This window comes from Cyphellophora europaea (assembly GCF_000365145.1).
Source record: "Cyphellophora europaea CBS 101466 unplaced genomic scaffold supercont1.11, whole genome shotgun sequence".
Classification (NCBI taxonomy): Eukaryota; Fungi; Ascomycota; class Eurotiomycetes; order Chaetothyriales; family Cyphellophoraceae; genus Cyphellophora; species Cyphellophora europaea.
In genome coordinates, this window is record NW_008481799.1 from 652,999 (window position 1) to 677,090 (window position 24,092).

Consider the following 24,092-nt stretch of genomic DNA (forward strand, 5'->3'; position numbering starts at 1 on the left):
ACGAGCCGCGCTCGCCGTGTCCTTTCGTATGTATTTGATGCCCACACGCCCAAGTTTTAATCATGGACTTGGGCAAGCCCAAACTTGATAATGTAACGCGTCAACTCCTCACGACTCTTGAAGTTAGAACACGTAGGGGAGCAGTGCGTATATGGCCCAAAAACACCCTGCACCAAAAGTCTTGTGCAGGTATGGAGTTGCTGCGTCGGCACTCAGGCAGACATAGTTGACTCGAGAAATTCACAACTTGGATCCAGTTGATCGCTATTCATCCATCTCCATCCCAGCCCAGCCCGTCAATGACCACTGATCTTGGCCCATGTTGAACCCAAAATTGTCTGCTGCGTCCGGCCACGCGGTTGAAGGGTCAGCACCCTGATAAATGCCAAACATGTCCTCCGCCAACATCGAATGCATATTCTGGAACAGGTCTCCTCCGAAGTCGGACGGTGCATACGAAGCCTGCGGCGCGTCTTGTTGATGCACTGGGTAGGTGGTGTCGCCGGCGCTGGGGAAGCTGTCGCCGTGGGGGTCCATCAGAGCCATTACAGTACTTGAGACCAATGTCTCCAGTGCATTGCGGCACCCAGCCGCACCCGAGAAACGCTCCGCCAGGACAGCCATGGTGCTGGCGCAGCTTTGCGCCATGTTGATGATCTGCGCTGGTGCTTTCGACCTGCGTAGCTCAGGAGAGTTTCGGACGGCATAAGTGAAGAGCAGCCCGGCAACGAACAATCGATGTGTCCAGACCCAGAGCATGCCCAGCTTGTTCTCTCGTAGAAGCGTTCGAACGCACGTGATTACACATGTCGATGCCTCAAAACATACAGCCAGAGATCTGGGACTGGGCACTGGGTTTCGCGGCGCTGGTCTGTGGAGTAGCAATAGTGTGTAGTTGTAGGTTGCATCCCACCAGTGCTGCGACGAGTAGACGCTGTCGGGACACGTCTTTTCTAGCGAGCTAATGGATGAATACCATGCGTTCAGGCGGAGTTCGATGTCCTCCATCCAGGTGGGAGGATCGGGCTGCGGGTATGCTAGAGATGGAGCGTGTTCTCGGCGGTAGAGGACATGTTTAATCTCAGAGTCGAACCTGGCCAGCTGAACCAGGTGATTTGTAGCGGTCTGGGTATGCCTGTCGCTAGCAGGGTCTGAAGCGCCCGGAAACCCAACGTTCACGCTCTGTTCCTCTACTCCAAAGGGCCGGCCTAGAGTGACTACGAGCAGTCTCTCGAAGTAATAAGTTGCCCAGAACAACCGCCGCCGCGCATCGAGTCGGGTTTGCTCAAGTTTCAAGGCTTCCGGTGTTTCCCAATGCAAACCCAAATCAAGACTGACCCGTAGAGCAAGCCCGGTCAAGAGCCATAGATTTCCCTTGGACGGCGCAAGGGATACGAATTGAGAGAGCAGGAGAATAATACGTAAGGTCTCGACGTCAGTCCTTTGGAAACTCAGATTCGAATCCAGGTACTGCAAGGCCGAGTAAAAGAAACCTTCATATTCCGGTCGCCCGCCGCTCGTCGTGTGGATGCTGCACAAGCTAATCGCCATGACCATGAATGCTCTGAACAGATCCTTCTTCTCAATCTTTGACAGTGTTGCTTTTGGTTTCTCGGCTACAGAATAGGCATGGTTGACCAAGTCGATAACGTCTTTGCGATCTAGGATCGGGAAATGTGGTGTGCGGCACTGGAAGTAAACATCAATCAAATACTCAGCAGACTCTATGGGCGGTAGCGGACAAGTTTTCTGGGCCGTGGAGGCCTGATCTCGACGAGGGTTCAAGGCCTCTGGTGGACTGCAGTTGAGCGAGCCGAGCACCATCTTGGCCAAAGTTACGCCACTAGATGTGCCCAAACATCGTGGCTCTTCGGATGGTTCAAGCACCACCAATGCAAAGGATTTGATTAACTCTTGTTGATCCAACGAGGTTTGGGCAGTGGGTGGCGCGGTACTTCCATAAGAAGACGGCGTCTGCCCCGAGTCATTCGTCTCGGAAGCGAGAGTAGTGTCGGGTGGCGAACGTAGTGAGGCAACTTCTTCCTTCAAGCGCTCTATCTCGGTCTCCAACTTCTGATAGTAGTCACGTGGGATCTCTCGGTGCATTCCCGTGTGGTAACTCAGGCAGGACACTTGAGCAGCCTCACAATTTGAACATTGTGGGAGCCGTAAGTCGCACTTAAGATGTCCCTATCAGCTCTAATGGATCTGACATATGATGGGGGAGTGGTTGATAGTGCGGGGACTCCTCACCTTCTGCTTCCTCTTACGGCATCTCTGGCATGCGGTAGCATTTCTGCTCAGCCGTGCTGCTTGTCGATTGAGACTCATTGCCACGGTCTACTTCCCACAACGCTCGAAGGATCACTGCTTCCGTGGGAAGCATTCTAAAGCGAACACCGAGAATTGAGGATGGTCAACCGTTATCAACGGCGTGAGTCCGATAAGGTTGGCCTTGGCCTTGAACACCTCGGTTGACCAACCCCACATTTAACGATATGTGAACCCGGGCCGGTGTCTAGATAAAGACGACATGCTACAGGGGCGGGTGGCGAGTGCAGCCAATACGGTTCGAGACCCTTGCAAGCATTACAGATTAGGTAAAGGGGCACCTGCCTGTGTAGTTTCAAATACTTTTGGATATCTCCTTATTCAGATACAGAAAAGTTGCAAACTGCAGCTCCCTCTGGAGTAGGACAAGATATCTAGCTTGCTAAACAGGTGCCTCCGCACCGCTGGCGATGTATGGACAGTGCAAGGAAGGCTTCATACTGATCTAGAGCAGGGCTGATGCCGTCTAAAGTCGTACCTAGCGTGTACTAGTGTTTAGATTTGTGCATATACCTGGCTTTCGTCCTTTCGGACGAAGTTTATCCACAACGGTCCCAGTACTATATGTTCAACAAGACAAGCCTGCGTTCATGGAAGCATGAATCAAGTCGAGTAGCAGCAAAGACCAGACTGTCCCATTGCCACTCCTGCTCACAGGATGTACTTGAAGAGAGGGGAATTATCGCCCATGCTTGCAAGCTCTTCCTCCGTATAGCGAGCCTTGACCTCCTCCGCCGACATCTGCGCTCTCTGCTTATTGATGCGGATGTACGCAAACTCCAGCAAGAGCGCGACGATAACGCCTAGCCCTAGCACGCCGATCGAGATTCCGTACCCAGTAGGATATGCCGGAGCTTCATGCTGCAGAAACATAAAGCCAGCCAAAACGCCGCCAATGTTACCGACCGAGACGTAGAAGGCAAGACCAATGGCCCGCTTGCTCGCGGGTGCGATGTTATTGGCCGTCCAGGAAGTTATGGCCGGATTGACAGGGAAAAGACCGATGCAGACCAGGAACACAGCAAAGTACGACGGCCCAACGTTGTCGGCCGTGTGTGCCCCGAAGCTCATAATGACCGCGTATCCAATGATGAAGATTATCCATGGAATGACGATAAATGGCATCCGTCGATAGTATCGATCAGATAGCTTTGACGACACCACGGTTGAGATGGCGCCGGCAATGTAAGGTGGTGCAGTCATTAGCTGGGCGTTGCGGTTCTCGAAGCCCATGCCTTTGATGATGGCCGGCATGGTCAATTTCACACCTAGAGGGAACGTCAAGGTCAGCTCGGAAAATGTGCGATATAGAAATTGGCTCACCATATCCTGCTGCAATATTCACGAACAGCAGCAGCGACATAACGTAGAGTTTCCAATCCATGAATGTCTGGCGCAAAGCCAATCGGTTGCTTTCCTTTGTCTTCCTGCCGAAATCGCCTCCTTCTTTGACAAATGCTTGGATGTTGAGGTACCTCTTTTCCTCGGGCGAAAGCCACTTAGACTGATCTGGAGTATCGATCAAAAGCTTGAAGGTGAGCACTCCAAGCAGTACTGTAGCGATACCTTCTAGAATGAAGATCCAGCGCCAGCCTTCGTATCCGCCTGCGCCATCCATTTCGGCGATCGCGGCCGCAAGCAGACCTGAGAACGCACTGGAGAGGGCACTGGTCAGGTACAAATATGATATGCGAAGTGCCAGCTCTCCAGGCATGTACCATTGCGTACAAAGATAAATTGCGCCTGGGAAGAAGCCAGCTCTATAGTGTCTCGTCTTAGCAAATGGTAAGGAATGGGTAAAGGGATGGAGGCTGTTGCTTACTCAAACAAACCCAGAAGTAGTCGACATACAACTAGGCCGGCATAATTCTGGACCACGCCGGTCATTGTCATAACAATGCCCCAGCATGTTACCAACAAACCCATATAGTAAGAGGGCTTTTTGTCGAAGTATATCTTCAGCAGCATGTTGCTGGGAATTTCTGCGACCGTACATGTCAATACTATATCGAGCAGCCGCCACCGATAGAGCTCAGGGCTTCCTGCTTGTGGACTGGCACTTACCAAAGATGATGTAGGTCACAAACAAGATAGAGAGGGCAACATTGTATTGAACGCCAGTGAGGCCCAGATCGACAGACAATCCTTCGATGTTGGCGTTGCCGATATTGCCTCGGTCAAGGTGGGAAATAAGGTAAAGGATTGCGAGCACAGGGGTCAGTCGAACGTCGATCTGAGGAGTGTGTCAGAGCGTCCTTGTGGGCAGGTTAAAGGCTAGCACAGTAGATATGCATACCTTGTGCACAAGCTTTGATCTGTGGTCGGGCGGGTAGTTGACATAGTAGTCTTCATCTTCAACATCCAGACCTAAAACTCGCATGGCTCCAACCTGGGTGACTCTGCCCATCTTGTCACCATCATTGGAATCGGCGACAACGGTCTCGACTGGCGTGAGGCCATGTTTATCAGCCGGCTGCATCGAAGCCATATTGTTCCCGTTGAACTGCATACGGTGAGGCTTGAAGTCTTGGAGAGACGCCTGTGTTGAGGGCAGGGAAGTGCACGGTCGGGTAGTGGCTGCTCTGCCTGGTCGCTTTATGTACTTTGTCGTAGCCTTCACGACCAACGAACAACTTGAAGGCCCGAGTATCGCATCAGACGCCACAAGCTGATAACATGGCAGTAGACATGTGGGGACGATATACTCTTTGCCTTCTTCTCTGCTTCACCATCGGACTAAGCCGATCAGAGCAGCGCTACACAAACGCCAGAGAGTGATAAGATGAGTCGAGAATCGGAATCTAGGACGAAGCCGATGAATTGGAATTGGACTAGTGTGGCATTAGCGACTGAGGGCTGGTGTAGTGGTATCTTTCTACTCCACCCCCAAGCTCGGTTGGAGAAGTGTATGGGTATTCGGGACAAGTCCGATATGATAACAGTTATGTCGGATATGACTTTCTCGTGCTAAGGATGCTCATGCATCAACTACCGTGTCCAGGACAAAAGCGAGAAAAAGGCGAGCACCCGTGCGTTTCCAAGCGTTTTTCTAGTCTACTCGTTATCTTCCCCATCGCTTTACTCCGGGGAAAGGTGGGTATTGGAGTTCAAGGGTAGGGAGCGAAGTTGGTAGCGGGGGATCCACCGGAGGCCCGCCGTCGGCTTCGTGCGACGCGTTTCGGGGAAAGGCGAAGCAGATCCTCATACACAAGGCTGCATGTAGTAGATACCGTGCCCTCAAGTCTTGGAAGATACTCCGCACGAGAGGACGGTGCTGAGCTACTACTGTTCGTATCTTATAAATTGACGCACGGTGCAGACATCATTCACACTGCAGTGACAGTATCAGACGTCCACTAGAGCTAGGACGTGGCTGTACGCCAAACGGCCCACGATGATCGCCAAAACAGAATCAGAGTTCCTGGAACCCCAGAGTATTGATCTGGCAATTGATCGCGGTGGCACTTTTACCGATATCTGGGCTAAAGTACCAGGTCATGCAGACGTGGTAATGAAGTTGCTATCTGTCAATCCAGATGCATATGACGATGCACCTGCGGAAGGCAAGGCAACCACTCTGAGCATCGCAAATATCGGCATCTAATCAGGCTATCAGGGATTCGGCGAGTTTTAGAACAAGTCTCAGGGCAAGATATTCCCCGTTCAAGACTACTCCCCAAATCTCTCATCCGATCCATTCGAATGGGAACAACTGTTGCGACAAATGGTCAGTCTGCCGTATACTTGAGGTAAGTGAAGTAGCTAATAGGCCTTGCTAGCTCTACTGGAACGAAAAGGAATGCGGCACGCATTTCTAGTCACGGAAGGATTTCGTGACGTTCTCGACATCGGATATCAGTCTCGCCCCGAGCTCTTCGCTCTGGGTATCAAGAAGCCCGAGCTGTTGTACGACAGCGTGTGTGAGATCTCCGAACGAGTTGCGTTCGAGAATTTCCCGGAGGATCCCAGGTTTGGGCTTGAAACGACGCCTGGACGCTTGGTGAAAGCAGTAACAGGCGACCTCATGAGAATTCTCAAGTCCTTAGATGAGGAGCAGGTCCGTTCGAAATTGATCGCGTTGCAGGCCGACGGCATCGAGAGTCTTGCCATCTGTTTTACGCATTCGTACCTGTATCCGGACCATGAGCTTCGCGTTGCTGAAATTGCCACAGAGATGGGCTTTAAGCATATTTCAATATCTTCCATCGTTGGTCGGGGTATGATCAAGATGATACCTCGCGGTAGTTCCGCCACCGCAGATGCGTACCTGACTCCCAAGATTCGAGAGTACGTGTCTACTTTCTCGAACCGATTTGAAGGCAGCAACCTCGAGGGTATCAATTGCGACTTCATGCAAAGCGACGGTGGATTGACCAGCCACGAAAGCTTCAGCGGCTTGGGTGGCATCCTAAGCGGACCTGCTGGTTAGACACCGTAACGATTTTTTTGCAATATGCTAACGATAGCACAGGTGGTGTGGTCGGATATGCAAAAACAGCATATGACGGAACGACGCCCCTCGTAGGCTTTGATATGGGTGGCACTTCCACCGATGTCAGTCGTTATGGTGGGAGTTTCGAGCACGTCTTCGAAACGACCACAGCTGGAATCTCCATTCAAAGTCCGCAATTGGACATCAACACTGTTGCCGCTGGCGGTGGCAGCATGTTGTTTTGGTCCAACGGCCTCTTCAAGGTCGGCCCCGAGGTAGGTTCTGAAGCCTTTATATCCCTGAGTTTGTGGTGCTAATTAAAAGGAATAGAGTGCAGGCGCTCACCCCGGACCAGCAGCATATCGCAAGGGAGGGCCTCTGACTGTGACAGACGCAAACCTGTTTCTCGGTCGTTTGCTTCCCGAGTTCTTCCCATCAATATTTGGTCCGGATGAAAATCTACCTCTGGACACGGACATAGTCGCTACGAAGTTCGAAGAACTGACCAAAACAATCAATGCTGAAACAGGTCGTTCGATGACTTCCCAGGAAATAGCCCATGGCTTTCTAGACGTCGCAAACGAGTCGATGTGCAGGCCCATACGTGCGATTACGGAGGCCCGCGGCTTCGAAACAGGGCAACACCATCTTGCGGTCTTCGGTGGCGCCGGTGGTCAACATGCCTGCGATATTGCTGCTAAACTCGGCATTCGGAGAGTCATCATCCACAAGTACTCCAGCATTCTCTCAGCATATGGCATGTCCCTGGCCGAGGTCGTCCAGGAGGAACAAGAACCGTGCAGTGAGACACTGAACGATGATATCATGCCACACCTACAGGAGAGAATGAGCGTACTGAAATCCAAGGCAAGGGATGCGCTCATGAAACAAGGTATACCAGAAACGTCTATCGAGTATGAGCCGTTCCTAAATTTGAGATACCACGGCACGAGCACGAATTTCATGATCCAAGAACCAGAAGATCTCAATTGGCGGCAGCTGCTTGAAGCGACTCATCTTCGCGAGCTTGCTTTCTTGTTCCCCAGCGAACATAAGGTATTGGTGGACGACGTTCGTGTCCGTGGAGTCGGAAAGACCAGGAATACCGCTGTAGACGCGGAAGAGTTCGCCGGCGAAATGGCAAATACCGCATTTACTGAGGTCAAGGTCGCAAGTGAACAAACGGTACGACAGCAAATAGCCACATGCCTGCCAGTGATGCATGCTAATATCGTTACAGGTTCCCGTATTCTTCTCGGGTGCGTCTGAGATCACTAGAGTCTTCAAGGTCGGAAACGTCCCTGCAGGCAGCAGAGTCCCCGGCCCAGCCATTATCATCGATGACACGCAGACTATACTCGTTGTTCCTGGTGCGGCCGCCAAATTCTTGTCCTCACACATTGTCATCGACATGCCAGAGGAGTCCTCTGGTATTGACACAGCCGATGTCACAACCAGGATCGTTGATCCCGTTAAGCTCTCTGTCTTTTCACATCGATTCATGAGCATAGCTGAGCAGATGGGACTCACCCTTCGGAAGACGAGTATCTCTCTTAATATCAAGGAGCGGCTCGACTTCTCGTGTGCCATTTTTGGACCTGATGGAGACCTTGTGGCGAATGCACCACGTATGACCCTTCACTCTAGCTAAGCTGACTTCGGCTGACATTGACAGATGTACCGGTACACCTGGGTAGTATGAGCTATGCAGTCAAATATCAGCACGCACTGCACAAAGACAATCTCCGGCCTGGTGATGTACTTGTGTCTAATCACCCAGAAGCCGGCGGCACCCATCTTCCCGACATCACAGTGATAACTCCGGTCTTTGAAACAGACGGCAAAACGATTTGCTTCTACACAGCCAGTCGAGGCCATCATACCGATATCGGTGGGCTCGATGGAACTTCCATGCCACCTAACTCGACATACCTATGGCAAGAAGGGGCAATGATGAAGTCCTTCTTCTTGGTCCGGGATGGCCACTTTGACGAGACTGGTATTCGTCAGATTCTCACCGAGCCAGGCAAATATCCGCGCGTAACGCCGTCGCGCAAGGTCAATGAGAACCTCTCTGATCTTCGCGCTCAGATAGCTGCCAACACCAAAGGCAGCCAACTCATCACTGCTCTCATGGCAGAATACGGAACGAGTACGGTACACTTCTACATGGCGAAAATTCAAGATAATGCCGAGATGGCGGTTCGAGCTTTCCTCAAGAGGACTCGTGCAGAGCGCGGACCCGTCGTCCTCCGTGCAACGGAAGGCATGGACAATGGAGCACGACTAAAAGTCGGTATTTCGATAGAAGACGATGGCTCTGCAACCTTCGACTTTACCGGAACGACCAATGAGATGTTCTCCAACTTCAACGCCCCACCAGCGATCACGTATTCCGTCATCATCTATGTGTTGCGGCTCTTGATCGGTGCAGACATCCCGCTCAACCAGGGTTGCCTCGCCCCAGCCAAAGTCATCATCCCCAAGGGCTGTTTCCTGAATCCGTCGGCAGGGCCTGCTGTGTGCTGTGGAAACACTCATACATCCCAGCGTCTAGCCGACCTGCTCCTGAAGGCATTCGATGCCTGTTCAGGATCCCAGGGCGACATGAACTGCTTCGCATTTTTCGACCAGGCGGGATACGATCCTGATGGCACGCCGCGGCTGGGCTATGGGTATAAGTACGGCGAAACCATTTGCGGCGGAGAGGGTGCTGGCCCTACTTGGCATGGCGCCTCCGGAGTGCACATTCATATGACGGTTAGTAGGGTCCATTCCTTTCATGCAGTTCAGTGATGTTTCCACGGAGACTGACGCGAAGCAGAACACAAGAATCACAGATGTAGAGCTGCTCGAACGACGACTACCCATCATCATCCGCGAGTTCTCCATTCGGCGCGGCAGTGGAGGGAAAGGACGCTTCAACGGTGGAGACGGTATCGTACGTGACTGGGAGTGTCGCGTCCCACTGACCTTCTCCATCATATCCGAACGACGGGTCTTAAGACCATACGGCATGCATGGTGGCGAAGAAGGGGCCAATGGCGTGAACTTTTGGGCCCAGCGCCAGGAGGACGGAACCTTCAAGTGGATACAATTGGGACCTCGAGGTCTCGTAGAGATGGCTGCGGGCGATCGCTGCGTGGTGCACACCCCGAGTGGTGGAGGCTGGGGTGCGCCCGAGGCTGTTGATGAATCGAGCTCTACCACGCTCGGCAAGATCGCTGAAACTGTACAGAACTTGATACCACGAGCTGCGGGAAGCTACCACAACTTCCTCTCAACGCAAGCGGCTGGATCATAGGTCCAATGAGATAGATACTGCAGAGAGAAAGGGAGAGAATACCAGCATCGCATCATTGCATAATCAGTCGTTCTTTTCGCGATCGATAACTCGGCATGAGCTCAGACTAGTGCTTCAACAACTGTGTCAAGGTGTTATGTGTAATCTTCATAATGTGGTCCGGACGACAGGAGCAGCAAAAGGAAGGCCTAGCTCGATGCCAAGCATATATATTGCGTAATTGGCGATCCTGCCGTGCCGTATTGCTCCATCCGAGTCTTCATGAATAATTTTCTACCTACTTTGTCCGCACCTTGACTAGCTGTGAGTGAGGTCTCCCTCCGCCTCATGCCAGCACCTTTGCGCAGACCTGACACTTGAAGATCCCGCTGTGGTGGTCTTTCTAACTCTCGCTCCAGCCATCTCTCCAGGTCGTAGAACTGAGCCGATGGCGACCGTCACTGTGCCTGGTCAGGTGCTTGCTCCCACCTCATCTCACGTTGCAGGTCCCGGCACACATGTCTACGACAACAACATTCTGGCCTCTATTGCCGGACCCATCGTCACAACCCCTGCTCCTCAGAAAAAGGGCAAGTCTACTATATCCATCCCCAGATCGGCAAGTCAGACACCTTTACCTGCGGTCAATGCGATAGTCCTTGCTCGAGTCATCCGTGTTCAGCCCCGGCAGCTGGTCGTGTCCATTCTGCCTGTCGCCCCGGGCTCCTCCGCATCCTCACTGATGGCTTACACTACCATGACGAATGACGATCTTCAACACCAAGCCATCCTGCGGCGTGAAGATGTCAGGGCTTTTGAGAAAGACAAAATTGTTATGAATGACATGTTTCGTGTGGGTGACATTGTTCGGGCGACCGTCATCAGCTTGGGCGATGAACGCAGCTATTACATTTCTACCACTGGCAATGAGTTTGGCGTCGTTGTTGCCCGCAGCGCCGCCGGCAACGCCATGGTTCCTGCTAGCTGGAAGGAAATGAAAGATGTGGTGACTGGCAAAGGTGAACCAAGGAAGGTTGCGAAGCCTGTCTGAAGATCTCGGACGCACTTCACTTTTCCGATCACCGAACCCGAGAGCCACATTGAGACCCACGTCTGGCAATCACAGGTCACCCAGCCTGGCCAATTACGACGGATTTGAGCAAGCAGTGCTCTGACGTGGGCCTTTCCCCAGGCTCACCGCAAGCGGTTTGGACGCGACGAGCATGCAACCACCTCATCACCACCTTTCTTTGCTGCCTCGACTCCGATCGCATCCGACGCTGCTGCACTCCAACTCAAATCTTCTCCTGCTAGCAACAAGTACCTTCATACTGCAGACCTGACGCTATGAGCCACGACGCTCAAGTTCAAAGCGCTCTGATGGAGCGAACAGGGGCTCGGGAGGCATACTACATGCTCAGAGCAGGTTGGACTTGCTTCATCTGGGTTGCATTATACGTGTATACCCATGTGGTCGCGTCCGATCAGCAGAGCATCTTCGGTCAGTTGTCTACGACTCCATCCTCAGCAACGACTAGTCTCTCCGGCAGTTCTACGATCTCAATATCATGATTGCTTCTGTCTTCATCGCTTCGAACGGACCCGACCGATGAAAGTAGTCTTCCCACACGCCGTGCTCGAACTTTTATGCCTCTTTCCCCGCCTCCTTCCCAATCTCCGTCTCCATCTCAAAACCCCCCAACAACGCCTCTCTAGTATCCATGGGACAGACCACCTCAATGTCTAACCATTTCGTCACGAGAAGGCAGAATGACCCGCTTTCGGCTGCGCCGGTGTGCGGCAGCCCGGATTCACTTCTCGGTGTCTGTCGATGCATCCGGCTAGCGGCTCGAAAGACCTCCATCCAGGTCCATCTGCCGTGATATGTGGTAGCTGGGAAGATTACATCGGAGGGGACAGACAACCTACAGTATTCTAGATGAATCATGAAACTGGTATTCCAGCCCGTGTTTGGTATTCGTCTTTAGCTTTTATGTGTTTCATTTCCTGCTTTCTACGTAAGCGTACTCACTCCCCTTATATCAGCCGCCCACTTCATCCCCATCATCTCCCTCCTCGTCGGCCTCAGTTCGTCTTCATAGTCTTCTGCTTCTCGGCATCCCTCCCACCCCTCGCACCCCTAACCAACAAGCCCTTCCTCCTCCGCACCCCATCCACATACCTCTTGGCAACATTCTCCCTCTCGCCATGCACGCCCAAATCCTCCAAGTCCTCCTCACTCCTCGGCACCCAATTGGGATCCACATCCACGCCCTCCGGCAGCCCAAAGCCCGTGAACCTCAGCTGCGGCTGCGCCAGGCCGCTCGTGCGCTTGCGGATCTCGTCCGAGAACCCAAACGACTCGGCCACGGGCAGTGAGGCGTTGATGGTGAAGTACGGCGTGCCCTCGAGCAGCTCTTCGGAGAGGATGCTGCCGCGCCGCCGCGTGAGCACCGAGTACACGCGGCCCAGCACCTCAGGAGTGGCTTGGATGGTCAGGCTGTACATGGCGAGGAGGATGCGGGGGGACCAGTCGAGGAAGGCGTTGCGGATGGCTTCGCGAACGGAGCTGATGAGGCGGCCCGTGAGGCGGCCGGTGTCGAGCTCCTCGCCGTGGGAGGAGGCCGGGGGGTAGGTGATGGATTCGAGGAAGACGGCGACGCCTTGCATGGGTTCTCGGCAGAGTGGGCCCTGCGATGTGGCGAGTTGGAAGGCGTAGAGTGTTGTTTCGGACACGTCGGGCCCAGCGGCGCTGCCGTCGCGGTTGTGTGTGTCGACGAGGAAGCGCTTGCAGGTGGGGCGGCCGGTGGCGTCGACGAAGAGGTTGGGTCCGACGCGTCGGGGGCCGAAGGCGCAGATGTGGGAGACGAGGTCGTTGTCTCGCCAGACGGGATCGTGGTCGTCTTTGGAGGCTTCTAGGATCGTGGCTTGGAGTTGCTTCCGGAAATCGGGGAGGCTGAGAATGGTGCTTTGCTCTTCCTCATGAGCACCGCTGCCAAGGTCGGACGACTGTCGGTCTTGCTTTTCGTCGGTTCCATCATGGCCGTTCTGGCTGGGGAGGTCCTCCTCTTCAGCCTGCTGCTCAGCGTAAAAGCGGCGGATAGAGGCGCCGTGCTTGATGAGAAAATCAGTCACTTTGGGTGGTATAGGACGAACGCGGAGGCGGATCGAGAAGGAGTCATCGCCTGAGGGTGTCGTGAGAGTAGTGCCTCTAGGTAAATCCTTGTTCTTGGGCGGCTCCATGTCTTCTTCTGGTGCTCTAACGATTGTTTCTCGGTACGGAACAATTGGCTCGCCGGGCTGTATCTCGCATTTAGCGAAGCGTTCTCGCAGGTCCTTTAAGCAGCGTTCCAAGTGCAACTCTCCTGCAGTGAGGATGACATGCTCACCACTCGGCATCTGCTCGTAGACAGCCGAGGGGTCAGACTGTTCTAGCAGCTTCAAACCTTTGATCATCTTGTTAAGGTCAAGTGGATTGGCTGGTTCGAGCGCCACGCGTACGATGGGCTGGGCTATATTAGAAATCCCCGAGAGGTTGATACCGCCTTCCAGTTGCGAGCACAGGGTGCCGGTCTTGAGTATAGTGCCTTCTAGGCCTTCAACACCGAAGACGACACCTGCTGGTACTCTCTCGAGCGGTTCAAGGCTCCGGCCCATCAGAAGGTAGAGAGCTGTAATTTGAACTTTCCTCGGTTGTGGCGATGCATGTGGAAAAGCAGGGTTGAATTTCGGCGGCAACACCCAGATTTCTTGTCCAACTGCAAGAGATCCGGAATACAGTCTGGCGAATCCGATCAGGTGCTCGGGATCTTCTGGTTGCTCAGGCGCTGACTCGTCATCCAGGACATCCCCAATTGCCGCATTGCTGAGACCATTACTTATACCATCGACGCCCTCAGCTTCAGCTTGTGCCTTGGCGATCTCTGCTCGTTTCTTGCGGGCTAACTCTCTTGCTTCGTCTGGTGTGAGAGTAGTACCCAATTTCCTTCTTTTGTTTGGCATCTCGCTTTCGGGAATGGCGACCATCTTGCTGACATAAGCTACGGTCGGTGCTGACTCGTCGGTGTTGAAATCAACCATTGACTTTTTGAGAGTCTCGTCGATGTTCTTGCTCCCGACAAGGCTGTCAATCATGTCCGGCAAACGTGCAGCCTGTGCAGCAGGTGGACTGGGCAAATACTCGATGACCGACACCAATAGAGCGGTGGATAGAGGTAACCACTGGGCAAAGAGCGCCTGCAGTACGGCTTTCGTGTCTCGCGATCGCATGATGTGTGGTGGCAAATTAATGGACAAGGATTTTGTGACTTTTTCCAACAGACTCGGGTCACCTCTTCCATTGATGCCGATGGTGGCCTCGTAGACGGTCCAGAGCGGCTCCAGCACCAGTTGAACGAATATTGGCTTCAAGCTCCTCCCTTTCAGGTGTTTCGAGCCTAACACCTTCTTCGTTTTTGGATCGAGATAGAACTCGCCCCAAAGCACCTTCTCCAGCACCGATCTCTTGATGCCTAATTTCTTCTCGTAGATGGCGGCGAATTGTCGAACGGTCAAAGCCCATCCGTCAATCGCACTCGCAAAGATGACGTTATTCTTCTCCGGCGCGAAGTAGAGATCTTCGTCATCTCTCTCCTCATAGCTCGCCTCGGTCTGGCCATCGATGTCGGCTTCCAAAGCCTTTTCTCCCTCCGCCTTCCGTTGGTCTTTTCGATCTCGCCATCGCAGATCCTCCTCCATGCGCTCGCCCTGGAAGAATCCACCGATCACGGCATTGACACCTTCCAGTATACGCTCAAGGTGACTGTAAGCCTCTGCGGGTGTCATCTTCAGCTCCGTAATCAAACGATCGATTTTATTGATGACGAGCAGCGGTTTGAGCTTCTCCAACCACACCTGTCGTAGCACCGTCACAGTCTGGCTGCACACGCCTTCCACCGCATCGACGAGTACGACTGCCGCATCGCAGAGCCTGCTCGCTGTACTTACTTCACTCGAGAAATCAATATGGCCGGGGCTGTCTATCAGGTTAACGAGGTATTCCTCTTGCTTCGGCTCGGCGTCTGGTGCGGACCGTCGCATCATGCTGAAGTAGAGCGAAATCGCCGAAGACTCCATCGTTATACCACGGAGCTGTTCGTCTGGCCGGGAGTCGAGATAGCGAACTTTGCCGGCCATTTTGGGGGAGATGATGCCATTGGTGGCGATGAGTGAATCTGTGAGCGACGTTTTGCCATGGTCAACGTGGGCGAGGATACAGATGTTGCGGATGTGCGAGGGTGTGGATTGCAGCGCGACCAGTTGTGAGGGCGTGACGGTCGGCATGTTGCCGGGGTTGACGAGGATTGACGCCTTTTCAGATGCGGAGGGGCTGGAAAGAAAATATGTCCATCCACGGGCGACCAGTGTTATTTTAAGCGGCCTTATTCAGATGTTACTTGAGGCTCGAAGGAAGGTGTTGAGTACTCAATGGCACCGTGACGTTTGTCGCATCAAGTCGAGCCAGGACGGGTACAGAATGTTAGGAAGTGGAAGGTGGGAGGAATAAGGCAGCATTTTTGCCTGACGAGGGGAATGACGCAAATTTGCCTTCGAACGATTTGACTGAATCGTCATTCGCCCGAATTTCATCTTCGAGTTGCCTTTTTCGTATTCACTACTTGATGGATGCTGATTATCTGCCTAGGCACGACATCTGCGGTCATGACTCCTTCGCTATGCATACTGCTCTACAGTCATGAAACCGATGCATGCTCAGAGTCAACACTGAGCCCCTATGACTCAAGCTAGGGCGTTCCTGTCCAATCATGTCCGTCGGCTGGGGGCTGCTGTCCCTGGTATCTTTTAAAATCTTTAGACTGCAGCGACCGACGTTTCTATCGAGCCTTCTCTTTACCTTTGAGCACCTTCTTCCGCTGCTTCATCATGTGTGTGTAGAGGATGTAGCTTCCCGGCACGTAAATGAGCAGCACCGCTTTGAACACCAAGTCCAGACCCTGGTAGCTTTGCTCGGCAGGCTTGATCGAGTTGTAAATTAACCAGCATTCACTGCTGATACCAATGGGATACAGCACGAAAAACGTGTTGTACCTCAACCACGTGAGCCATCCCGGGATCCGCGGGCTCACGCCCTCTTTCCACACGAAGAAACCATATCGAATGATCTCGGTGATGCCCCAGGCGAAGACGCAGCCTACGAAGGCGTAGGGTGCGCCGTTGGGACCAGCCGTGTCTCTTCCCCAGACGTTCTGTGCGACGATGACCTGAGGAAACAGGTACATGACTCCCCAGACCACCAGTATGCGGGATGCCACTTGCATTGCAGTCGTGAGAACGCTCGCCCGCACCAGACCGAGGACAGAGTGTAGGATCTCGAGAAGGGCAATAGTTTGCGTCCACTGCAATAGCGGGAATATTGCGTGGTACAGGCCATGGAGCTTGTTGTGTGAGAGAAGAACGGGAAGTAGGCCAAGTGCGCGCAATGTCACGATGGACCAGAGCGCGAAGCATAGGCTATTGTAGGCGAGGAGGTACTTCTGAGCCGTGGAGGAGGCGCGCGGAGCGTAGGCGGCGACTGGCGCGGCCGACCCGCTGCCGGCTTTTGGAGGCATCTCGGATGAATTTGTAGGGCAAGGAGAGCCTCTCGGGAGCCTGCGTGGGGTGGTGAGAAGCAGCAAGTTGAGATGAGGCCGATGCGTTGGGACGCCTGCGAAATTGCAAAAGGTGCAGGGTGTCACTATCGATAAGTTGTTCTTGGCATGTTTTCTTCATCTTCACTTCAACTCTCATTCTACGTATAGCTGCTTCTCCTAGTCTTGCTAGCCGTCGCTGCATACGGATCGCACTTGCATGAGCACTCAAATGGTTCAGTCACGGTCCGTGGGTGGTGGTCAACATGCATCCCGGTCCCACGTACAGACCAGGCCTCCTGTAAACATAGCTGGACTAGCTCACAGAAGGCAGTACGATGACCACCTCCAGTCTGGTACAACGACTCTGTACTCCGAATGCTACGGGACCGGGAGACCGTGGTCTCCAAGCGTCGCATGAGCGAAGCGGCTGATCAGCCTTTGCTCTCAGGCAGTGAAAGCTTGGCGCCGAGGGGGCGGATCTAACCCCAACCTCCGGCTCCCTTTCCTCTGTTCGTTGAGGTCCTGCAAGTTTCGCAATATCATGCCCGTTCTACTTGCCGAGTGATGGATCAAGACTTCGTCGCCTCGGCGTTGATTGTTAGGCGAAGCGTTCGCGAAACAATCTCTATCAACGGCTTAGCGTGTGCAGGTAGGGAACCCTGAATAGCGCTGTATTTGGTCATCCGACTGCAAGCAGACCTAACACATCGCTGGCACAGGAAGAAGCAGTTCGGCCTGATCTCACCACTTGCGGAGTCAGAAGGTGATTAGAGGTGACTCGCAGAAAGGCAGTTTCTATCAAATGCCCGAGTCTGCGTGTCAGCTCACTGTGAAGGCTATGAGTAATTGAACCCGTCTCGATGGCCGGCTATAGTCAGGAGTGCACTTGTTCTCGGCATCTACCATCCGGCTATATGGATTCATGGAATATGTTTCTAGGCCAGTCGAACGCAGTCAATAGGGCCCACTGCGGCTCTCCGCGGACGTCCGAATCATGGTACTGTGACTCTGCTTTGGCCTATGCACTCCAGCGAGATAGGCTTAATGAGGTTGGGTCAGGGCCCGCCTCTATGCCCAGTGCAGTCATCATCATTCGTTAGCTCGGATCGAGAAAGTCCCGGTCCCGGTGTTGCTTGCAAGTATGTTCTTGGCATTCAAGGCAGGAGAAGCTTTCGGTATGCTATATAAGATGCTGCGTTCCTCTTGTTGTTGAGTCATCTAACAAGCCTGAACATTGCGAATCGAGATGTCAAAGACAGTGGTTATCGTTGGTGTTACGGGCATTCAGGTACGCAACCCCTCTGAAACCACCACTGCTCCTCTTGCTCACATGTGTAGGGGTCGTCTGTTGCCGATACGTTTCTGAATCTTCCGGAATGGAAAGTTCGAGGCATCACGAGGAACCCAACGGGAAAGCCTGCTGAAGCCCTGGCGGCCAAGGGAGTTGAGATTGTCGAGGCGGATCTGGACGACAAGGACTCTCTGGTCCCGGCTTTTGAAAACGCAACTGTCATATTCGCCAACACCGACTACTTTGCGCACTTCTTCGCCGCAATCGGGTCACCAGATCTCGCCGGAAGCAGCGGGCCACGGCGGTATGCCTTTGACCGCGAGCTGGAACAGGGACGCAACCTTGCAGAGGCGGCTGCGTCACCAAAAGTACTGAAGACGCTGCAGCGATTCGTGTTTTCGTCCCTGCCCGAGGTCGCCAAAGCCACCCAGGGAAAGTACAAGGAGGTGTATCACAACGATGTCAAAGCGGGTATTGAACAGGACATCCGCGATCGGTTTCCAGAGCTAGCTGGACGTATGAGCTCGGTGCATATTGGCCATTATGTCACCAACTGGTATATCTTTCCGCCAGCCAGGCCGCAGAAGCAGGCAGACGGCAGCTTTGTCATCGAGAGGACTTTTAGCCCTGATCTGCGTATTCCCTTCATATACACGCACAAGGATACGGGACCCTTTGTCAAGGCTCTGGTGGACTTGCCTGCGGGCACAAATCTTCTGGCTTTTGGAGAAGAGCTCACGATGCCGGAATTTGCAAAGATCTGGGGAGATGTGCTGGGGGTCAAAGCGAGCTACAGGCGGGTGTCAGAAGAGCAGCATTTCCAGGGCGTACCAAAGGATCTGGGGGACGAGCTCAGTGATACTTTCCGATATGTTGAGGAGTTTGGATATACTGGTCGCCATTCCAACATTGTTACTGCCGAGCAGGTGAGTTTGCTGACTTTCCATTGACTGTGCTGACGTCAAAGCAGCTCGGAGTCAAGTTTCCACTCACTTCGATGGCAGATTACATTAAAGGAGAGGACTGGTCGTCTGTGCTGTAGCGTGAAGGCGAGATGTTGGTAGTAAAGAGACGACGTATGTTCTGTCTCGACACATGAAAATCAGAAAAAAGCGTTTTCTAAGTGCGTCGCCGTTACGCCCTCCGGTGGGTGGTTTTTCCGATTCTGGTCAGAACGTCACATAAACTCGAACTGCTCAATGTACACCTTCGACATCCTTTCCTGCTTGCTACCTCGAGCGCGCGCTACCCGCCTGCTCATCTTGCTGACACTGGCAATATCCTTGTCCACAGCGGTGGTCGTCAAATGTCGTGGGATCTCCATGGAGCTGACAAATTGATGCCGCGGACCTCCGCGGGGATCTTGTGTCGGTGAAGCCGATCTCCCCATCCTCTCTCTTGCCCCTTGCAAGCATGAATTCACCCTCACAGAGAGGCCGAGGCCGTCAAGAGCCAAGCTCGTGTCAATCTTGTCGCTTGAAGAAGCTACGATGCAGTCGCGTCCAGCCCTGTTCGAACTGCACTGCTCGAAACATCACATGCAACTTCCTCGTGCCCCCACATACCCAAAAGGATCGCACTCGACCTAGTGACGAAAGCTCAGATCTTCGACAGCGCATCGAACGTCTGGAGACCATCATAGCACAGCGAGATGCCCTCGACCAGCCTGGTGCAGCCATTTCGCATGATGCCTACGTCTACAAAACACCGGAATCTGTCCGTGCATTTCAAGCTCCGCCCGTAAATGATGCGCTTTCGGATCATGATAGCGATGCGGTATTACTTGAGACCGTCGGAACTCGAGAAAACTCTCATGTACGACCCTACATTTCCCATGGTCTGATGGCCAGCTCTGACTTCTCAAAAGCTTGCCAGCTTCTCTCACGGCTTGCAGTTCAGGGTAGAAAGCATACAAACAATGCTCGACGGAGTCTCCGCTTCCCACAACCACATGCAGAGCTCGTCGCGATCTCAATACGGCGTCAACACAGTCGCCTTTCCACCTTACAGAGCTGCGTTCCTGCTCTGTCAGAACTACGAGGTCAATCTGGACAGCATTTGCCATATCTTGCACAAGCCGTCCCTCCGACAGAATACCGAGTCATTCTACCTCAAACTTAGCCAGAACGAGCCCGTCCCTCTGGGCCAAGCGGCGCTATTGCTCGCCATCTTTGCACTATCTTCGTTCTTTTATGAACCGTCACCTCACTCAGAAGTAGCAAGATATGATCATGAGCCTACAAATCTGTCAAGGATATTCATTAGCAGCGCACTGGATGTGTTGGGCCATTCGAGCCGCACCTCTTCTGGATGCCTTGAAGACGTTCAGGCTCACATTATCATGTCTTTCGCCGTAAATCAACACGAAGGTTTCTCATCACGAGGCCGTCTTCATGTTGGAGCCGCTGTGGCGTTGTCCCGGGATCTGGGCCTCCATAAGATCGATTCAAACGCCACCTCGGGGTCAGAGTACCAATACAGTGCTCGCATCAGGATAGATCGCGAGATTAAGCGTCGTGTCTTCTGGTATCTAGCGGCTACTGACTGGTATACTTGCCCCCCTTGCTTTGGATCTCCGTATACTGATTATTATGACAGGTTGGCTGCGTCCATCTCTGGCCCGCAGTCGGGAATGTACTTTATTCATCCAGCACAAATAAGTGTGAGACTTCCAAAGGACTGCAATGATGACACATTCCTCCTGTGCGACGATGACAGTCCTGTGTCAACAGATCGACCTACCAGCATGTCACACTTGTTAGAGAGAGTGAGACTGGCCCATATTTGCCGCGAGATGGTTGAATACCTACCGCTGGAAATATCAAAACTCCAGCAGGTACCCTATGAGCATATCGTGGCCCTGGATCAGAAGCTAGTGGACTATCTGTCAACCCTGCCGTTCTACTTCAGGCTCGATGTCGAGAGTCGCCGCCGAAGCAGGCCCCTTGAGGATATCGACCAGAATATAACAATGCTTCGCTTTTGTATCACAAGAGCAGCACTTAGCAGACGGATCAAGCTTCATCAGTGTTTTCTTGGACGACAATCCGACGATCCGCGGTACGCCTACTCAAGACAAGCCTGTCTCGATTCGGCGCAAACCGTCATGCAGTTCTACGACGGCCTAGCAGACCATCACAATGCCTTTATTGTCTCCGGACGCATGGCCATAGCGGCACACTACATGCATCTTGCCATGGGAGTTCTCGTCATGGACCTGTGCTTGAACAAAAACTCGGCAGACGAGGTCCAAATCAAGGCCCAAGTCAAAGCAGGCTTGAAAATGTTTGAGGATGCGAGGCAGAGAACTCCGTTGCTTGGGCAATTCCTAACTTCCTTGCAGCAAATCTTGGAGAAGCACCAAGTATACCTCAACGACAATACGATACCCACGACCGTCACTACATGGGATGTTGGGAAAACTCATGACAGTGGCTCGGAGGGCCTGAATGGAGCTGTCAAGGTACAGCTGCCCCCAGCAACGCTGCACTTGCCGGAGTCCCAGGCACTCGACTTCGACACGTATTTCGATGACTTTTGGCAGAACACGATCCAGGCGGACCTAAACCCAGAGCTGGCAGCCTGGGACAGTCTTTTCTCGGCGCTCGATTCGCGGCCTATATAGAGAGGTAACATCATTCTGCCATGTGTCACGCGAAGGCAACTTCACACTGAGCAGGAAGCCACCTAGTAATGGATCCTGCGTAGTAGAGTCTTCTGCGACACCGTAAGGCGTTGAGGCTTGGCAATATCTGCTGCAGTGCTCGGTCGGCATCAGGCCTTGCTCGACTGGTGCGAAGGCATCATGCTAGCTTCGTTGACGTGCCAACTGCAAGTGCGATCGTAAATGATTCTGGAAGCTGGCGGCCCCATAAAGTTTTGTCCTCTTAAGTCTTCACAGATAGCATGAGCCAACCCCACGTCAACTATGCCCGCGGGGCTGCACCTGGCTTTACCCCTGAAAATTCGGTGCTGCTAGAAGCTTTTGAGTGGTACTCGCCAGCGGATGGCAAACACTGGAGGCGGCTAGCTCAGGCTGTGCCCGGATTAAAGCGTCTTGGTATCAACTACATCTGGCTTCCTCCAGGTTGTAAGGCTGGCTGGGAGGGCAGCAACGGGTACGATGTCTATGACATGTACGACTTGGGGGAATTCGACCAGAAGGGCGCTCGCGCGACGAAGTGGGGCACGAAAGAAGAGCTGATGGATCTCATGCATGTGGCTCGCGAGCATGGCACGGCTGTGCTGTGGGATGCAGTGCTGAACCATAAGTCCGCCGCGGACTATACCGAGAAGTGTCAAGCTGTTGTGGTTGATAAGGACAGTGTGTATGCCTTTGCATGAATGATGGCTTTGGGCTGACTCTCGGGCCCCAGATCGATTGAAGGAGTTGAGTGGTCCGCAAGAAGTCGAGGTTTGGACAGGCTACGATTTTGCGGCCAGGGCTGGCCGATACAGCCAGATGAAATATCACTGGCACCACTTCAGCGGTACAGACTGGGAGGCTCGACTGAAGACCAACGAGAAGCTATACAAATTCGTCGGGCCACAGAAACCAGGATGGGCCCTCGATGTCGACGACAGCGATGGCAATGCTGACTACCTGTAAGTCAACCCGAGGCCCACTTGTTCTGAGTCCCTTTTTGATAGCTATGTGCAGCATGGGTAATGACCTCGACTATTCGCAGCGTGAAGTTCGGCAGGACATGATGCACTGGGGAACCTGGATTACGCAGGAACTCGGCCTCTCAGGCTTCCGTCTCGATGCCGTCAAGCACTTTTCTTCAGACTTTCTGCAGTCGTGGATCAGCCATCTCGACCAGACTCTAGCCGGGCCGCCACTTCTCATGATCGGCGAGTACTGGAGAGATGACCTCCGATCACTAGGCTCCATGATCGAGAAACTGAGAGGTCGACTCCTGCTCTTCGACGTCATGCTCGCAACAAACATGTCCAAGCTCTCCGTCGCCAACGACGGCGACATGCGTGGCATCCTCACCAACACCTTGACACAGTACTATCCACAGCAAGCCGTGGTACGAATTCCCCCCTCATCCACCCTCCAGCACCTTCCCCCACCCGGCACCTTACGCACCTCGACTAACCACTCCATTGTCGACATAGAGCTTCGTCATCAACCACGACACGCAATCCCGCTTCGAGCGCGACCACGCCGTCACCGCCATCTCCCCCTGGTTCATCCCGCTCGCCTACGCCTTCATCCTGCTGCGCGCCCACTCTGGCTTCCCCTGCGTCTTCTACGGCGACCTCTACGGCATCTGCGGGCCCGCGCCCCTGGCGCCCTCCTGCCAAGGAAAACTGCCGAAACTGATCCTCGCGCGGAAGTTGCTCGCCTACGGCGAGATGCGCGAGTGCTGGGACGATCGGCACTGTGTTGGGTTCTCGAGGATGGGAGATGCGCAGAGGCGGGAGGGCGTCGCGGTGGTGATGACGAATGCGGAGGTGGGCGGGGGGAAGAGGATGGAGGTGGGGACGTGGCATGCTGGGGAGGTGTGGACGGATCTGCTGGGGGGTGTGGGCGGGAGTGTTGTGATTGATGGGTGGGGGTGTGGTGTGTTTACGTGCGCGCCTAGGTCCGTGGCGGTTTGGGCGAGGCGGGATGGGCCTTGCAGAGCGGAGATTGATGGCTCGGATTTGTGAGTATACATACCCCTTATGTCTGTGTGCTTTGATGGTGCATGCTAACGGCGAGTTTACAGTCGAGCGTCGATATATGAAGGCGGTGGTGGCGCTGGGGGCTGATCAAGAGGTCAGCCTGCGACATGGCAAAGAAAAGCCTACGGTATTTCAGAGATCTGATGATCCTTTCTCGTTCGCAATTGCTAGACAGACATCCATAGCTATTAAATATTTCATATGTACCTGGCCCACGTTCCAGCCCATATCCCTTTTGTCTCTCTAATTTCTATGTATAACCATCCCGTCTTTCTAAAATCTACAGCCGTATTTTTTGGCCTCAAAGTTATAGGCGTCCTTCGGCATGGGACACGTAAATTTACCCACAACTCCCCCGTTTTTCGTTAAGTCATACAAGAAAATCTTCTGCCAAGTCACCCCGTTCATGTACAAATCCATCAAAAACTTTCGTCGAGAGTATAACCTAGT

General features: G+C 53.4%; 9 protein-coding genes across 9 annotated transcripts; 5 read left to right on the forward strand and 4 right to left on the reverse strand.

Moving 5' to 3' along the window:
• Window positions 1–264: 264 nt before the first annotated feature.
• HMPREF1541_09919 (uncharacterized protein) lies at window positions 265–2,106 on the reverse strand (the record flags this gene model as incomplete). The annotated part of the gene is made up of 1 exon (XM_008714591.1): window positions 265–2,106. One exon carries the CDS (start codon window positions 2,104–2,106, stop codon window positions 265–267), a length of 1,842 nt encoding a protein of 613 aa, XP_008712813.1.
• An 876-nt stretch (window positions 2,107–2,982) lies between these two features.
• HMPREF1541_09920 (uncharacterized protein) lies at window positions 2,983–4,819 on the reverse strand (the record flags this gene model as incomplete). The annotated part of the gene is made up of 5 exons (XM_008714592.1): window positions 2,983–3,599; window positions 3,655–4,091; window positions 4,154–4,313; window positions 4,396–4,564; window positions 4,628–4,819. 5 exons carry the CDS (start codon window positions 4,817–4,819, stop codon window positions 2,983–2,985), a joined length of 1,575 nt encoding a protein of 524 aa, XP_008712814.1.
• Window positions 4,820–5,725: 906 nt separating this feature from the next.
• On the forward strand, window positions 5,726–10,067 carry HMPREF1541_09921 (uncharacterized protein; the record flags this gene model as incomplete). Its single annotated transcript, XM_008714593.1, has 8 exons — window positions 5,726–5,825; window positions 5,948–6,058; window positions 6,111–6,755; window positions 6,803–7,038; window positions 7,094–7,948; window positions 8,004–8,391; window positions 8,439–9,523; window positions 9,588–10,067. 8 exons carry the CDS (start codon window positions 5,726–5,728, stop codon window positions 10,065–10,067), a joined length of 3,900 nt encoding a protein of 1,299 aa, XP_008712815.1.
• A 427-nt stretch (window positions 10,068–10,494) lies between these two features.
• On the forward strand, window positions 10,495–11,097 carry HMPREF1541_09922 (uncharacterized protein; the record flags this gene model as incomplete). The annotated part of the gene is made up of 1 exon (XM_008714594.1): window positions 10,495–11,097. The coding sequence occupies one exon, from the start codon at window positions 10,495–10,497 to the stop codon at window positions 11,095–11,097; it is 603 nt and encodes a 200-aa protein (XP_008712816.1).
• A 1,034-nt stretch (window positions 11,098–12,131) lies between these two features.
• Window positions 12,132–15,368, reverse strand: HMPREF1541_09923 (uncharacterized protein; the record flags this gene model as incomplete). The annotated part of the gene is made up of 1 exon (XM_008714595.1): window positions 12,132–15,368. One exon carries the CDS (start codon window positions 15,366–15,368, stop codon window positions 12,132–12,134), a length of 3,237 nt encoding a protein of 1,078 aa, XP_008712817.1.
• A 551-nt stretch (window positions 15,369–15,919) lies between these two features.
• On the reverse strand, window positions 15,920–16,654 carry HMPREF1541_09924 (uncharacterized protein; the record flags this gene model as incomplete). Its single annotated transcript, XM_008714596.1, has 1 exon — window positions 15,920–16,654. One exon carries the CDS (start codon window positions 16,652–16,654, stop codon window positions 15,920–15,922), a length of 735 nt encoding a protein of 244 aa, XP_008712818.1.
• A 1,267-nt stretch (window positions 16,655–17,921) lies between these two features.
• Window positions 17,922–19,008, forward strand: HMPREF1541_09925 (uncharacterized protein; the record flags this gene model as incomplete). The annotated part of the gene is made up of 3 exons (XM_008714597.1): window positions 17,922–17,963; window positions 18,014–18,892; window positions 18,937–19,008. 3 exons carry the CDS (start codon window positions 17,922–17,924, stop codon window positions 19,006–19,008), a joined length of 993 nt encoding a protein of 330 aa, XP_008712819.1.
• Window positions 19,009–19,884: 876 nt separating this feature from the next.
• Window positions 19,885–21,591, forward strand: HMPREF1541_09926 (uncharacterized protein; the record flags this gene model as incomplete). The annotated part of the gene is made up of 1 exon (XM_008714598.1): window positions 19,885–21,591. One exon carries the CDS (start codon window positions 19,885–19,887, stop codon window positions 21,589–21,591), a length of 1,707 nt encoding a protein of 568 aa, XP_008712820.1.
• Window positions 21,592–21,872: 281 nt separating this feature from the next.
• HMPREF1541_09927 (uncharacterized protein) lies at window positions 21,873–23,627 on the forward strand (the record flags this gene model as incomplete). Its single annotated transcript, XM_008714599.1, has 4 exons — window positions 21,873–22,290; window positions 22,343–22,571; window positions 22,627–23,002; window positions 23,091–23,627. 4 exons carry the CDS (start codon window positions 21,873–21,875, stop codon window positions 23,625–23,627), a joined length of 1,560 nt encoding a protein of 519 aa, XP_008712821.1.
• Between the last annotated feature and the right edge of the window lie 465 nt (window positions 23,628–24,092).